Source organism: Brachyistius frenatus, unplaced genomic scaffold (genome assembly GCF_029030835.1).
Source record: "Brachyistius frenatus isolate BFR_SWC_R1_liver_20210118 unplaced genomic scaffold, ASM2903083v1 Contig_57, whole genome shotgun sequence".
In the NCBI taxonomy this organism is placed as follows: domain Eukaryota; kingdom Metazoa; phylum Chordata; class Actinopteri; family Embiotocidae; genus Brachyistius; species Brachyistius frenatus.
The window spans coordinates 1,712,539-1,729,898 of record NW_027210656.1 but is presented as its reverse complement, the minus strand read 5'-3'; the positions used below and the strand labels follow the sequence as shown (position 1 = coordinate 1,729,898).

Genomic DNA, 17,360 nt, shown 5'->3' with positions numbered 1-17,360 from the left:
GTTGTGTACTTAAATGGACTTCCGGAGGCTTCGCTGGATACCTGCTTGTTTTCAGGCTCTTTTTTTTTGTAAAAGAATGAAAAGCGCGTTGAGCTCTCAAGAGTGTCGCCAGGTGTCGAAGGTTGTAAAACAAAGTGACCTTACGCTCGTGCACTCCTACTGTCTCAACCCGCCACGTCTCAACCCTTTGATGTGCTCTATTGTCTGCTTAGTACAACAAACCAAAGTCCATCGTATGGGGCATTCCCACCAATTTGACCCAAGAACAAACAAAGAAAGGCTCAGATGTGCGTTCGAGATTATATCGAGATTATATCGTCTCCCAAATCAGTTTGTGTAAATTGATAACGTGGTCAACTAAATCACCATGAGAAAACAATTGGTCCAAGAAGTGTACATCTCTTCCCTGAATGTCTCCATAGGAATTTAAGAGGGAAATAAAAGTTACATTTTTTTTTTTTTTTTTACTATGCTGACTGACCTGTGCTGACATTGGTTGCTTATTTAGTGGTAGAATGTGATGCGAGTTGGCTAACGCTCTTATAAAGAACAGTATTTGCATATTCAGGCTAATATTCAACCACCATCACTGATAACTGGCCAGGTGGACAAATAATTGATCCACACTGGGAGGGGGGGGGGTCACGGCAGTGCTGCCTGTGTGTATGTGTGTTCTCCCATTCCTTTGTTAGTGTGCCTGTGTGTGCAGAGACAGATGTGTGATTTGCCTCCACAGTAAATAGTTTGGTTCTTTGTGTGTTAAAACAACCCTGTGAATGCACGTGTGTGTGTGTGTGTGTGTGTGTGCGTGTGTGTGCGTGTATTGTCGTGCACGGCTAGGTGTGAGCTTTTAGTTTCCGTGTGTGTTCATGAAAACTTCTCCGTGGCATTTTGTTTGCATGTAGAAGTGTTGTCGGCCGGCAGCTGTTACTCACATCGGTGACCCGGGTGACTCGACGGTCACGTCTGTTTTCGAAGCGAGCAGAAGAAATGCAGATCTGGACCATGGTTGCGCCGATTTAATGTCCTTATTCCACTCTGTTCTGCGTGCATGTTGGGGCCATGTGCATGCCAGTGTGTTTTTCACTGCGTTCAGTGAGGCCAGGCCTAACCCTTGAAGCTTCCTCCAAAACCCTTGGTACCAAATCAGGCTGTGGCTGTTTTGTTCTATATGGAACAAGTCTGTGTTCCATTAATTGAAACCATTCAGAGTGTGTGTGTGTGTGTGTGTGTGTGTGTGTGTGTGTGTGTGTGTGTGTGTGTGTGTGTGTGTGTGTGTGTGTGTGTGTGTGTGTGTGTGTGTGTGTGTGTAGTCTGAAATGGGCCTACTTCATGAACTTTGACTTGTAAGTCATGCTAAATAACACAACTGACATAGAGCTGCACAGTCTGCTCTGACCCGGGTCATTAGAAGTGTAATGCTTGTAAACCAGCGTGGTGTTTGCCTGCACACTTTAATACATCAAAAACAAGCTACATTGTAACTGTGTTTCAAGTGACTTCTTTTGGCTGCCAGTGTAGTTTTGCTGGTAGGAGGGTGACCTGGTGTGAGTGTTTGGGGTGCGTTCGAGAGTCAAGCTGATGTTTTTGATTGCTTAAAGAGGCAAATCGTTAATTGCTACTGTGCAAGCTGCAGAGGCCCCGCCACAAAACAGCTTCTCTCAGCAGGTTTTTTTTTTTTTTTTTTTTTTACAGGAAGAAAGGGAGAAGGAGGACAGAGCTCATTACCTTTACAGCCTCAGCTTAAAACCCTCTGTACTCTTTCTCTTTCTACGGCACTGAACTCCCCCGTGAGTTAAGCACAAGCCTCGTATAAATGTTAGTTCCTGTTATATACAAGATAATTTCTTCCCATTTGTATGGAAATATCTGGAATATCAGTTTGTGCAATAATATCTGCTGCACATTCACATACATGAGTAATTATTTTGAATTAATCCTGTCCCATTTTTTTTAATTTTCTTTTTGTCATCACTGGCGTCTGGCAGCATTCCCTGTTCTCCTCCGTCTCGTACTGATCAATCCATCCAGGATATACACATTCAATTATATATTTGCATAACTGTCACCTTGAAGAGAAAATGTTTTCCCACTCTCTCAAACCTTCCCTCTGTTGGCTTGCCAAGAAAGGCTGGGCTTAATCTGCCATGCAAATTCAGAGGAAAAATGTCAACCAGTACTTTTTCTCATTCTTCCCTGGGAGTAGAGAGCAGTTGCAGTATTTCCTGGAGGCTGTTACTATACTTGTGTGGACTGTATAGATGATCATGGCTGTTCCAGGACCCTGCACACTCCAGGAACTAGGCTGGGCCCTGCCTACTCTCTTCCATGATGAATGGCTCAAGAGGGAAGTGAAATCTATGACACTGACCACATGCTTTGCCTCCAGTGGATCTGAAAATCGTCTCTGGTGTGAGGTCATAACTCAACTTGTCTGACCAATGACATGAAAACATGACAAGCTCTTTCAAAAAAAATGTTTATTTAAACAGCAACACGTCACTAATATTTCCATTATCACGGTCGTTTTACTGTGCGTCACTGACAACAATCAGAGAGCTCAGGAAGCTTGAAAGGGGGATGAACTTTTTCTTTACATATGACAACGTGGGAGGAGTTCCCTCATTCACTCAGTTTTTACAAGCCGTTGCATGCAGCCCTCTCCACAACGAGTGGCTGAAAGTAGAAGGAAGATGAGAGGAGGGGAGAGATGGGAACTGCAGCTGCCTAACCGGGAATGAAGGCGCAGGAATTCCCTGTGAGATGTGTGGAGCGTCTACCACATTTACGCACACAAGAAGAAGTGATTTGCAGTAAGGACATTTGAACAAGAGCTCTAGAAATCGGACCTTGGTGTATTGCCTTGGCTAAGAAAGAAAAGTTTGCTTCCAAAGTAGTCTTCAGAAATCAGCAGAGATGAGATTGAACTTTTCCACAAGTTGGATATTCCGAGGGTGGATAACGTCTGTCCTTGTCACCTTTTACGCACAGGTAAAACACTTTTTTTAATTTTCTTTTTAATGATGACAGTTTACCACATAATAGCAAAGTTATGGACTTAATGTCAAAACAATTAGTAGTCACCTTATATATGGTATATTTCTTAGTGCAGAAGGGGCTGTCGCGTTTTATCTGAGGGCCAATGCAAAATACAGAAATTCATAATGGTTTATTTTTCTGAGGCAGAATATATGCAAAATTAAAACCAGGATGTGTCATCGCATCATGTGATTTGCATGAACTGGTCAGGTGGGGGAACGAGGTGAAGGGAAGGGCGAAGGCTTTGCGCGTTTTACGTACGGACACTGACTGGAAACAGTTGTGTTTGGGTCGAGTCCACCTCCCCGCTGTTCTGACCACTAAAAACGCCGCTGGCAAAATGTTCTACTCGGCATGTTCTCCTGGTCCAAGAAGGACTGGCGTGGGCCAAGTGGCTCATCAGGAGCGTAATTTGGTCCATCAGACGGGAGGTTTGCAAAATGTGGTGCTGGGACTAACGGGCCACACAGGGATGCAGACCAATTGGCACTAAAACCAAAACGGTTTTGATCCCTATGAGTTGTACTATTACTACTACATACTAAACTTTGCGGTCATTTTCTTATTGTCTCTCTTGGTGTCACACGTCAAAGAAACCCAGTGAAGAAATGTAATCAATCATATTCTGTCATCTTTAGTATGTAACATAAAATCCTAATCATGTCTGAGCAGTTTAATTTGAAGGGAAAAGTTAGTAGGCCAAGACATGTTGTTGTCCTTGTTGTTGTTTAGTCCAAGCAGCTAACGCTGTCCAGGTGGAGTAGTTTATATGTGGTTGTAGTGGTGGGACTGCCGGGCACCACTGATCTAACACTGCCTGTATGCCTGGGTTACCGTAAACCAGCATCGTTATGGCTTTGACTGGAACAGGCTCTCTTTCTTCCCTTTTTTTTTTTTTTTTCTCTCTCTGCTTCACCAAAATATGTTGCAATAGGAAATTCTTGAGATTTCTCTGCATCTTGTCGATCCTGTGATCCAGAGTTAAAAATCCAGAAGTAAGATGTTTTTTCTCCACAAGCTGTCAAATGCAAGTCAAAATTCTTCAAGGAGCAATGACACAAATATGGTGCCTGGAAAAAGAAGTCAGTGTGTGTGGAAGGGCAGAACTATTTTTCATGTATGTTTTAAGGTGACACTGCAGTCTTTTGGCTTTGGTCTTTTCTCACTGTGGTTCTTGCCATTACTGACTCACACGATTCCCAAAGAATTCCCCTTCATTTTCTTGGTTTTTAACCACTTCATCCAATCCTCTCCAAATTCTATTGAAATGCATGACATTGAGCAATAACACGATTACTTCAAGATGTTCAGAGCTTAAAAATCAATATATCATGAATGAGCTGGGCTTTGCTTGATTCATTGACTTGCCCAAAATTGTGGCTCCTGTGCTTTTTTTTTTTTACTAACAGCTTCTCCAGTCATCCATGCATTCATCCTTTTTGTCTTTTAACCCCTATTAGCAATATACTCTTTAACGACTCGTTTTCTCAGTTTTTTTTCATCATCACACACTCTTTTCTGACCTCTTGTATTCCCATCCACATACCATCACAACAGTAATTAGTATTCGGTTTGACTCAGCTTGAGCAAGCACTGCATTGCCTCAGACCTGCAGATCCAAACTTGATTTGAACCAGGCACAGCCTTTTGATAGATAATGCAGCTCTTGTAATTAAAATAGAGCTTTGTGTGGAGAAAGGAGAAGGAATCATAATTTGCTTTTTGTGTGAAAAATTCAGCTAAAAATTTGTTCTCACAGATTATAATTGTTTGGGGACTTGTTTTCAACTTTTTGGAAAACCCGTTCTTCCCTGGTCATTGAGTAGAGTTTCTATACTTTTTGTTCTAAAGAAGCCACTGTTCCTGCTGCAATTCAAAAATATGTTAGTTTGTGTGCAGCAGAAGATTTCAAATCTACAGTGTCACTTGATAAGAGGGTTTATTGACTGGGTAACAAGAAAAACTGTTCTTTTAAGACAACACAGTGGAAAGTGGCAAACTTGTTGACTTTTACGAGAACACAATCATCCTCTAAGTCTTCTAGTTGCTCATACGGTTTACATTTTAAAACATATATTAAGAATATGCGATTTCAAATCTTGATTTGTGCAGGTGGGACTTCAGAGGATTTTTTTATTTTTTTTTATGGCTTTTAAATGATCAATCGCTGGTGCAAACCACATACAAAGACGCAGTTGTTGCGCAATACACTTTTTACAGCACCTTATCGCTAAAACCCCTGGAGGCCTAGAAGTCACACTGTTTCTCTTGGCTTTGTGCCTATAGGCTACAGTGGCCGTTATGCAAATCATCTCGACCTCTGAAAGCAAAAGGAATGCACTGTGCATCACAGTTATGTCTGATAGGATCACACAAGTAGTGAAGGATTTAAAGAAAAAAATAAACAAATCAAGTAATAATTGTTAAAATATAGGTGAGGCAGCTACTGAATGTCACTGCAGTGGTGGAACTCTTCATGCCTCCCGTTTCCTCTGTCCCCTACACTTCTACATACAGTCTCTGAATTCATAACTGTATTTTTAAATTCGTACAACAGACAGAGTTAGCTTTGAGGTTGGATGCTCTGTCTTGGCCGTAATGATAGCCTACAATCTTGCCGGGTGGATCAGCTGTTTTCCTTTTACGTATATTTAGTGAGTCAAAATACATTGCCTCACAACTCAGACCCAATGTTTAAATGTGGCAGTAACAAAAATACAATTCCCAGCATTCCTTTGGCCTTTCCTTTTCTTGTGCACTCTGGACCAGCTGTGTGGATTGAGACCCACTGTATGTTGGATATATGTATATATATATATGTATGAATGTATATATCTGTCTGTGTGACTACCTGATCGATCTGTCTTTACATGAGACATGAGGCTGTGAGCATGGGAATCTTTCCTGCTTCTCTCACTTTTGTCTGCTGCAGCACATGGTCCTCATTAGTGCTGCGGTCCGAGCTATGAGCGCCGTGCACCATTATGCCTCCAGTTCGAATCTAAAACAAAGACTGGCTGATGTGCGAGTCTGAGTGGGGGTAATTAAATGCTCGCCAGTGTTCACGTTGTGCTGTTGTTGCCTGAGGCCTGACAGACTGACACAGAAACTAAAAACAGTTTAACTTGGATGGGTTAGAAGGCGAGGGGAAATAAATAAGAGGGAGAGGATTTGAGGGGGTGGGGGGGAGTGTTAGGGTTGGAGTCAATAAAAAAAGAAAAAAAAAAGAAATTAAACTGATATTATATTTTAAAAAATGTCATGAAAAACAAGAATTTGGAAACTAAAAATGTTTGTCGTATGACGTCCTCATACGACAGTGATCCTCTGCATAGAGTGTGCATGCATTAAGCGTTAAGATGAAGACATATACTGAATATGACATCCAAAGTTGAATGTATTTGTTGGATATTAAGGCTGTTTTTATGAGGCTGTACTCACTTTGGGATTACCAGACATCGTGGAGGTGGACAGCATGACCAGCTGATAAAAGCCCAGCACTATAAGGCTCCTGTGCGTTACAGACAGACGGATGCATTGTGGGAAAGAAAAGAGATAGCCAGTTAGGCCAGATGTGATGACAGGCAAACAAATTCACATTTACCTCTCTGAATGTTGCCTATTAGAAAGCTGGATTTTTTTTTTTTAATTTAAAAAAAAATCTTTTTCATATCTGAATCTGTGCAGTAGCAGCGTTTCTTTACTAGTTCTTTACTTTACTAGTTGAATGATTAAAATAGTGCACGAGTATACTTTCATGGGAAAAAGGATCTTTCAAAAGGGCTGAATGAGAATATGAGAGAGGTTGGTTGGAGGTCAGAGTGCAATCAGGCCTATAGGTTGTATTTTTCTACCTTTATATATAGACATTGTGGCTTTGGCAGAGTTTCTGTCATAACAGCTAGATTCTCTAATTCAGCAGTGTGGCGAGGAGTTCAGCAGCCCCTAATTTAGGGTGGCAGAAGGGTGTGTACAGTATGTATGAATGTTTGAGCCTGCATGGAGTCCTTTTGTAGTTGTCTTTTACTAGAGTTAACAATTATTGTTTCAAACATCCTCACTTCCACTCTCCTTGCAACAAGACTTCAGCTAATGCTACAGTCAATGAATGAAAGCAAGAGACTTTGCATATGACAAGTTCAAACAGAAGACTTTTAATTTAACAGTTGCCTCGAGTTTTTTTTTTTTTTTTTTTTTTTACAGCACACCAGTGGGGACCATGAGAATAGGTGTAACCAAGGCAATAATAATTGATTTAATTTACTTCCACTTGTTTCCTCTTGTGCAAGTGGGTACCGTTGCAGTTTGGTTTACTGGTTGGGAGGTTACATGGTGCTGTGGTCAGGTGCTTCTGAGAGTGTGGAAAGAATTCCTGGGCATGTCTTGGAAATGTTTCAACCGTCCTCTTCCTCTCATTACTCACTGCCATCTCAAAATATCATGTGTGGATTTGAAAGATGAAGAAGGAGAGATAGACACCCAGCTGGCAGAAAACTGATGTTTTTGATAAAGCAAATCTGGATGGTATTTGGTAAACCTTAGAAAAGGTTATCTTGTGAACTGTTGTACAAGGTTATAAGACTGCTTTCTGAACAAGCATCACCCTACTCCTTTTGGTCACACAAAAAAAAATCTAAATGTGCACCAAATAGCATAAAACTAATCTGACCTGTTCATATTTTTTAGACTGCAGTCTCCAAATCTCTCCAGTGTGATGAAGCACATTACTTAAAAGGCTCCAGATGCTGCAAGAAGTGTGCACCAGGTAATAACACGCACAAACACACACACATGCACACACAAAGAGTTCAAAGTAAAACAGAAGAAAGTAGTGTGGGCATACTGTTTATCTGCAGTATCTCCCGGGAATGAGCATAAAACAAAAATAGATTTCCATTCACAAAGATCCTCAATGAAAAGAGGAAGGATGTTCATGAATGGAAGATTTAGCTTAAAATGGCTCAGATATGCACGTGTTCTGACAACCACAGACGCACACACAATTCACACGGATATTGTATCCTGTCGAAGTACCCACTAGTTTACAAAAAGAAAAATGCTATAATTTCCTCAATTTCCTTCTTCTTTTCTGTACTTCTATTAGGTTTTTTTGTAGAAACTGTGTTGTTTACATGTTTATAAAGCCCTCTGTTTCTTTCTCCATTTCCCCCCCCATTAGGCTCACGTGTGTTTTCTGAATGCACTGATTCCAAACAGACCCGGTGTGTTCCATGTAGTCATGGTGAATACCAGCCCAACTGGACTGAAGAGATGCGCTGTTTCCAGCAGAAGTTCTGTGATCCAGGTCAGTGCCTGCAACTTGAACAAGGATCTCAAAGTCCTGCAAAATACTTTGCAACTTATCCCTAGAAGAATACAGAGGTTGAACCTCTGTTTACGTACAGTGGAGAACAAAAATCAAACACATTTTGATATAAAAGCTATCCAGGCAACAATACTATAAACGATAGCCTAAAAAATGACCACAAAGTTGAGGCAAAATGTCTGATACCTTCTCAACAAAACTAAACATTCAGGGCTTACCAAAGTATTTATACTAGCACTGTTGATTTAGGGCTTCTCTTTTTGTATTCAGGAAATGCTATTTCTGAATAGGGATGAAGGGAATTAATAGTAAAGTATTCTTCAGGAAAAATCAGAATCAAAATTATTCTTCAAGCCAATTCAAAACCCTGCTTGAAAACACAACAGTAACACAGTGGAGTGGATTTTTTTTGTTCCTCTCAAGGATTTGCACTTCTATACTAATACTCACGTTTTTGACCCCCAGTTAAGGGTTTCAAGCAGAGGCCTGAAAATCCAGTAGCAGAGGAGCCCTGTCGTTGCCTTTCTGGCCTCCAGTGTTATCTCATCAACTGCGAGTACTGTGAGAGGATCCCCACCTGTGGCGCTGGATATGGACTTGAGTTGGACCCCGGTGAGACAGTCTCACAAACACATCATTTATATCAAATAATTACAGATGAGACTAACTCAGAGATAAAACTACAATGTTTGTTGTTGATTCCAGACTCAACAAATGGAAGAAAGATGTGTGTTGATTGTGAGGAGGGCTTCTTCTCTGCTGACAATAATGCTGAACAATGCAAACGATGGACTAAGTAAGTATTCACACACACACACACACACACACACACACACACACACACACACACACACACACACACACACACACACACACACACACACACACACACACACACACACACACACACACACACAGAGTTTTTAGCTTGGAATCTTTTGACTTATTGTGGAGGGAAAATGCTGGAGGGTGGCTGTCCTTACCAGCAGCCAGCTGTTATGAGTAATATGTTCACCACTTCCCTGGAACCTTAACCAAACACCAGCTTCCACTGTCATCTGGATCTGTAATGATGATGGTGACGACGATGGAGGGAGGAAGAATTTTGTTTTTCTCTCCATTCATACCTCTTTCTTTCCGTCATCATTACACAGCTATCATTAAACATTGGACGATTGGCTCGTAAACAGCAGAGGGAAAGAAAAGGAAAGTCAGTATTATGTCCCATTGTACAAATATTCCCCTTCACTCTTTGTTTTTGTGATTTCACCTTCATTCTCAGTTGTAAGGCTGAGGGAAGAGGTGAGAGACAGCCAGGCAGCACCCAGGCCGATGCAGAGTGTGGACCACCTGTCTCTGGTAAGACATGGACACATTCACTGCAGCCTGACACCATACAAAGTCATATGATGACATATTTAACAATTACTCCATATAAAGATATGGCAGATCATTTCTCTGTTACTTTGAAGTTGAAATGTCACAGAAAATCTAGAAAAAAAAATTTAATTTGTGATTTGGATTTATTTTGTCTTGTCTGGCAATTATGAGTTTTTGTAATCTAGCGATTACAAAAAGCGAAAGCGATTATGATTGATAGCTAATGCCGAGTAGAAAATCAAGTTCTAACGTTGTCTTTCTTGCAGGTACAACTCCGTCCTGGGTTATAGTTTCAGTTCTGTCAGTCATTACTGTTCTGTGTCTCCTCATTCTGCTCCTCTTCTGCTACAAAGACAAATGGAAATTACTCTCCGGTAGGTCAAAACCCCGCGTAAACTTTGAAGTTCTCCTTTATGCTTCATTATTGTTTTTTTTACATGAGTTTACAGTTGTTTTTATGGTGTCATATATCATTGACAGTGTCAAAACAAATTTATATACACAAGTACTGTACATGGTGCTACTCTTAAATCACATTACGCATACATTGTTGTGCCTAAACACTTTAAATTTTCTTCAGATTTAAGATTTCTAGTTCTGCATTTTATTCAGTATTTAGGATCACTGTGTTGTTTCTTTGTCTAGTAAACCTGCGATCGTGTGTTCAGAATCTGAAGAGGACTCGGATACAACAGGTAAAGTGGAATTTTGGTTTGAAAACTGGAAAAAACTAAGAAACTGACTCGCCTTCCTTTGAGATTGTTTACATCCTTAAAAACTCTTATTTCTCTTGCTATGTAAGCATGCAAAACATAGCAGTTTTTTTACAATGCATATTTCATTGTTTTATTCTAGGAGACATTGGCCCCTCTTTACCACAGTGGAGCAGCAGGAGGAATCGGAGGGTGCCCTGGAGGCCCCAAATGTCCACCATGCGAGATGACCAAGCTCATCTGCCAAGCACCCCATAGCTCTGCTGATGATCCTCCATGTACCCTCCCCACTTCTGTTCCCGATGTCAAGGTCTCTCTGCCCTTCACGGGGGAAACGACAGCTAAGGAGGGGATTAATGTGAAGACAGAGATGGAGGATCAGAGCGAAGGATCTGGAGAACCAGAGGAGGTGTCCGAAGAAGAAGAGGTTGCGAGTGTGTCTCCACTCATGGCAGGTTCTTGTGTGTGTGTCGTTCCTGTCCGCGAGCCACTGGAAGTAGGAGAGAATGAGGACTGCAGCCAGGCTGTCAGTCCTGGAACACCAGGAACCTGCTCATGTGGAGGGCTAGATGGAGAGAGGGAGGGATATGAGATTGGAAAAGAGGGTAAAAGTGACAGTAAAAGGGCAGATAAGGGTGGAAAGAGAGGTGCTGGAAATCAAGAAAAGATGGTTTTGTCCACGAATGAGAACGGTGTTGCATCTCTAGTGTCTCTTTCTCCTCCTCTCCTCCACACCTCCTCTGTAGTCCCTCCATCCAGTCCACTTCCTGAACTCTGCCTGCTGTTGTCCCAGGCTCAGGTGAGACCGGAGTTCAAATCTCACCTGATTGACAGATCACCGGTGATACAGGAGGAATTATACAGACTGGCAAGCACAGACTCCACCTCACCAGAAAATAGCACAACATCCACAATGACGTTGGTCAGCCCCCTGATGACTTCCTCGTCTGTTGGAGAGCTCTACCTGGACCAACCCACTGAGGCCTCCAGCCCAGAGCAAGGCCAGGGGATCTCCTGGGGGGATAGCAGGGAAAACAAGCTGTCTTCAGGGGAGTCGGAGCTTGAGTGCTCACCGGAGAGCCTCCACAGTCAGTTGGCTGAACCAACTCTTACCTCAGGTAGGTAAAACTGCAAGAATTTTAACTCATCTGTATGGCAGCCCAAAGAAATATAAGGAATAAAAATACTCAACAAAACAAAATGATGATGTACTAATTTAAAATGATGAATTGGGAGATTAAATGATGAAATAAATCAATGTGATGAATTTTAACATTAAAAAGAGAGTACAATTATGTAGTAAGTAAAAACTATTATTTTGGAAGTGTAAATAATTTCTTTAAAAAAAACAAAGTTGTACTTTTGACTTGCTATCTATTCATTTTGATATGCTCTGAAAATGTTTGTTAATGTATATATAGACATTTTTAGAAATTGTGATATCATAAATATAGGTTAGAATATTGTACTGACTTATGACTGTTGTGACTTATGACTACTAACTAGCTTATAATATAACTTATAGTATATAACTTTGTATTCTGTAACTTTTTATATTTTTTCCTTAGCAGAAATTGATTTTCAAACATCCATGAGTTGCTTCCCAGAAAGTTATTTTATACTCTCTTGGGGTAATACAAAGATGCTGTGGAGCTGGATACTTTGTGGATGTTGTTGCTGTGACCACTTAACAATGTCAATAAAAACTAAATGCACCGTGGGTGTGCGCTACGTGGATAATGGCTCATTACGAAGACTCTGGGACCACAGTTGTGTTTGCCAGGTGGATACTGGGATCGTTGTTTGTGTAGGCAGTCACCACTGTACTGCCACAGGGTCATACCCATGCACGGTTTGATGTACTACATACTGGCGTTCTCTTCCCGCAGAATAGGTGGGACTAGCCACCAAGAATAACAGAATGCAATTTAGATTGGTTTTAATGGAAAGTTTTACTGTCACATAGTTGAACTTGTATTGTTCTCACAGAGAACTTTACATGCTGCCAAAGAGAAATATCTCCGGGAAACATATTTATGTGCCTCAAGCACCGAGTGGTTATGGTTAGTTATGAAAGCAGTAATATCAGAACAGTGTGATCAGGACAGTGGTCAGCTCAGACTGAAGCATTATTAGCTGAATATGCTGAAAAACAACAACAGAGGATTGGTTTCAGCATAAAGATGTTTGTGTGTGACTGTTTCCAAGAAATAGGTTTTTTATTAAAGCCAGTATTGATATTTGGACCCCAAGTTTTGGGGGACCACACAGAGAGCAGGAAAAAGATATGTGTGTGTTTGATGAGCTAGTGAACCACCAGAACCAAACTCTAACAAACACTGGTCTGTGTGTGTGTGTGTGTGTGTGTGTGTGTGTGTGTGTGTGTGTGTGTGTGTGTGTGTGTGTGTGTGTGTGTGTGTGTGTGTGTGTGTGTGTGTGTGTGTGTGTGTGTGTGTGTGTGTGTGTGTGTGTGTGTGTGTGTGTGTGTGTGTGTGTGTGTGTGTGTGTGTGTGTGTGTGTGTGTGTGTGTGTGTGTGTGTGTGTGTGTGTGAACTATGGTATCTCCAGTACAAAGCTCCTGTTTACCCAGAGTTCCACGGGGTTGCGCAAAGTGACCACAGCTTTAATTGAAGCAAGATGTGCGCAGCTTGAGTAATACTTTTATAACCCTGCCCATCCAACAAAAACACATACACACACACCAACTTGTGAAGACTTTTTTTTTTACTCTCACTGATGACTGGGTACTTTAATGAGACGCCTGCTGGCTTGAAATGAACACCATTTCTCGTCATGATGCAGTGACAACTGGTTAAAAGGAATTCCCGCAAAATGTATTTAAAGGTTAAGTGAGGGTTAGCGGCTTCACCTGGCCACCTAAAATATTTTTAGCCTCAAGTCTTACACAGTCAGCTGTCAGTTTTATCTGTTGCCTTCTCAGCAGCTCAACCAGAGGAGTTTGTTGACCTGTCTTTGTTTAAGGGCACCTCAAAAGTACGAACAACCCACATGTTTCCTGCCCATTGAGGAATTAAACTTGGCGCTTCCCAGGAGAAAATGGCAGATTTAGAAGAAAACCCCATACAAGTGTGGTTTTCTTTGACATTGAACAAGCGAGGGAGTAGAAACTAGAGGTCAATTTTATCCCTGTCAAAAAGCTCTCTTGCTACGATTGTTGGGCATCCAGAAAAGAAAAAAAATCGATGCGGTATTAAGAAATGATAAACAGAAGAAGCCAAGCAGATTCCACTGAGCTTTGTTTTCAAAGCTGTGGTCAAGTGACATATTTTCAAGGCAGACCTCTGAGACTGGTATTCCGGGAAAAGCTCTCGGAGACACGCTTTCTGTGAGCCTGTGATTGTGTTTGTCTGTCTTCATAACTTTACTGGGCTGCAGTATGTGTGCTTTTCAGTGTGTATGTGTGGAAGGAAGGAGTGTGTGCAGAGGTGTTAAAAGGCCTGGTTTGAATGTGTTTGCTTATTTAATCTGTGTGTGTGTGTGTGTGTGTGTGTGTGTGTGTGTGTGTGTGTGTGTGTGTGTGTGTGTGTGTGTGTGTGTGTGTGTGTGTGTGTGTGTGTGTGTGTGTGTGTCAGATTAGATGAGACATGAGCTGTGAGTCACGGAGGGTCGGCTTATACTGTCGGCTGGAAAGTCAGACAGGAGGAGGCTGGATAAAATAGTAACCAGAGGCTTAATGTGGTGAGATGTGATTTACAAAACAAAGACACAGTTTATTTCTTAATTCACCTGGCTGGCTTCAGTACATGGCCGTTGGTGCAAGTTTATACAAGTGATTTTAAGGCAGAAAAGCCATTTTGGAGTGGCAAGTTGCTATTGAAGGTTCTCTTCTTGGAGAAACTGTTAGTAGATGGAGTAAAAGTTAATACGAGCTGAACATTAAAAAAAAAAAAAAAAAAAAAAATTCTGCTATGTCTATAAAACCCCAAACCCTTGACAAATTACTTGTCTTCAGAGGTCTTGTGTTTCTCACGCTAAAAAGTGCTGGACACTCTGAAACAAGTATGGCAAGAAGGATGTGATATGGCGGTATATAGCTGTGGTATTTCTGTGGTCATCCCGCATTGTCATTACACCCACTGTCGCCCGAGGTTAGCCAAGATTTAGTTCCTTCTACACTTACATCATGAATAGAAGAAGCTCTGTCTGCCTGTGTGGAGTGGGAAATTGGACTACTTGCACAACCATACCATATAGATAGATCGATAGATAGATTTATTAATCCCACAAGGGGAAATTTTTTAAATACATGTATATATTTCTCTAGAAATTTCCCAATAGGGTGTTACTGCATTTCTCTTGTCTGTACGAGTTATAGTGGACAATGTTGATGAATTGTTGATGGAACCGAGGCTTTGTCCCATTTCTCACTTCTTCTACCACTTCTCTTGTGCCGATGTCTTTCAGTGTCTTCATCTGCTCACAATGTCTTCAATATCTCCTTATAGGTCAGGTGTCTGGGAGCCACAACACCACCTTCATCTCCAGCGGTCAGGTGATGAACTTCAGCGGTGATGTCATCGTCGTCTACGTCAGCCAGACGTCTCACGGCAGTGACGGGGCGGCGCAGGATGACGCCTTTGGGAGACCGGTGCAGGAAGAAGCCAATGAGACTGCGCCATTTTTTCAGAGCACCCTGAGATCACAAGGGGACTCCATTTCCCATAGCACCTTGCAAGACGGGACGCTGCCAGTCCAGGAAGTGATGGAGGAGAGGTGGGCTCCGGGGAAGTGAAAAGTGACCAATGTTCCTGTGTTAGGTTTTATGTCAGTCCAGCAATCATCTCCACAACCATCAGTTAGAACTTGTAAAACTAACCTCTTACACTTTCTCTTGGTTACATCACCTCAAAGCGCCCAATGAAATTACAATAATCATGAAAAAACACCATTTGTCCTACCATAACAGTTTTCCATAGAAGAACAAGGAAAGGAAGGGTTTTAATTAAATTAAGCTTATAAGTAAGGTTACAAAGAAATCCGCCTTGAGAGATCTGGATCGATTACCTACCAATTGTTTTAGACTGTAATCTTCTACAACATGGCCCATTTCACACATTAGTCATTGAATCTTGCCTCAAGCATTTATTTCCAGTGGAAAGCTGAAGACTTTTTTAAAAGGAAACTCCCCTCATTCCAGACAGTGATGGGGGATTTTATTGAGAGTTGGATGTTGAACTAGAGTGCAGACTGGAAGAACAAAATGTTGTGTGGAAATTACAGTTGGAGCTTAATACAAAGAAGTTACTACATGTTTTATTTCCCACATTTTACCATGAAATAGCCCAGAGTGAAGTCTGTAGACTCCTAGTTTTTACATTTCCCTAATTTGACACTTGGATAATTTTTTGAATTTCCTTACATAACAAAATATCCACCATGTGGAAATGATTTTTTTTTTTTTTAAATATTTTGTGTGGTAGAAAACTCAATGTACTAACAAGAATGAGATCTGGCAGGACAGAATCAAATTTGATAGAAAAAATTGTGATGGATTTTAAACATTTCACTAAGTGAATTCTTCTTTTTCTGGTTTGCAGGATCTAACATAAACTATATTTTACTGTAAAAAGACACATCCAGTTTTGGTACGATGCTTGTTTAGCCTGTATGTAGACTTCCCTCCTTGCTGCTCCACAAGTGCAGTTTGTCCCTAAGAAAAAAATGCTATGCATTTGATAAGCTATTTTAATACTGGTTTGTTTTGTTTCATTATATTGTAATGTGCAAGCCTCAATGAAGTCAAATGTCTGTTTAAAATATTTTGTTTTAAATAATTTTACAAAGTAGATTGTTTATGTACTATTTCAGAAATTCCTTTTGTGATCAAGGTTTGTATATATTTCAAAGAAGCTCGGTGTATTGTGAAAGAGGACTTTCACTTGGAGGCGCCTTTTACAGCGGGCACACAAATCTAGGAGTTTAAAGGAACTGTTAAACTACAACCTCACCATATGTGTGCAGCTTTACAAAAATCATGTACATATCAATCAACCTATTGTAATGAATAATTAAAAGACTATTTTGATTGAAATGAAATGTTTTGCATCAAATTGCTTAAGGGATCGTTGCCATCCTGCCTTCTGTGGTTCCTCTCTGTCAACTTTCCTATTTTGGGATCAAGAAATTACAACGAAAGAGTAATTTATCTCCTCGGGATGATCTATAATCTTTGGTGAAGCAATGCTAATTACACATTGTGGCGAGGCCTCTCTGTCTTTGTCCCCGTGTTGACAGACAGGGAGCCTTTCATCAAGTCGGGGGATGGCAAGCAGCTGTGAGGAGAAACTAATCCAGCAGTCAGACCAGCTAGCGTCACAGAGAGACCACATGAGAGGAACTGGCAGAACTCATTTAGGCCTGGTTTAGGTCAGCAGGAGTGTGTTTATTTATGTGTGTATTTGTGCGTATATGTGTGTAAGTGTGCGTCTTGTCTCAGCTTATTTTATGGTTGTTTGTGAAAACAGGAAGTTATGACTAGCTTTCACATGGTTTACATGAGCGCTGGCTGGCCGGCCGACACAGAACCGGACTGTAGATTCAAATGATTTCAGCTTTTTCATGTGAGAAAACAGTCTCTCATTTGGAGGAAGTTGTCAACCACTACTCGTTGCTGTAGTCTGCCCCCCAGTGGTAAAAACAAGTCAGCAAATCTCAGGTAAATGTGAATATTTAGATTTTCAGTAATATAAACTCTGTTTGTCACATTGTTATAAGCAGGTCCTAAATGCTGTAGATATAATCCGTGGTACAGCACTACTTGCTCAGACATAACACTGATTTACAACCATGCACACCCAATTATTCTAATAATAAATTAAGAAAAATAATAACAAAAGCAATAGAGGTCCCTGAAGAAGGGGAAACCCACTCTTGAGTAATAG

The 17,360-nt window shown here is 41.0% G+C and overlaps 1 protein-coding gene across 1 annotated transcript; it reads left to right on the top strand.

The window, feature by feature from the left end:
• The first annotated feature begins 2,916 nt into the window (after nucleotides 1-2,916).
• Nucleotides 2,917-16,487, top strand: tnfrsf11a (tumor necrosis factor receptor superfamily, member 11a, NFKB activator). Its single transcript, XM_069705522.1, has 10 exons — nucleotides 2,917-2,991; nucleotides 7,726-7,804; nucleotides 8,219-8,344; nucleotides 8,831-8,977; nucleotides 9,071-9,161; nucleotides 9,648-9,724; nucleotides 10,012-10,119; nucleotides 10,391-10,440; nucleotides 10,601-11,576; nucleotides 14,925-16,487. Exons 1-10 carry the CDS (start codon nucleotides 2,917-2,919, stop codon nucleotides 15,209-15,211), a joined length of 2,016 nt encoding a protein of 671 aa, XP_069561623.1. The 3' UTR covers nucleotides 15,212-16,487.
• Nucleotides 16,488-17,360: the final 873 nt, after the last annotated feature.

Bases quoted from the DNA above. Each gene is read 5' to 3' on its own strand.
- tnfrsf11a (XM_069705522.1), top strand. From the start codon at position 2,917: ATGAGATTGAACTTTTCCACAAGTTGGATATTCCGAGGGTGGATAACG. The intron at 7,805-8,218 runs GTAATAACACGC...CCCCCCCATTAG, and splicing joins CTGCAAGAAGTGTGCACCAG to GCTCACGTGTGTTTTCTGAA. The intron at 10,120-10,390 runs GTAGGTCAAAAC...TTCTTTGTCTAG, and splicing joins CAAATGGAAATTACTCTCCG to TAAACCTGCGATCGTGTGTT.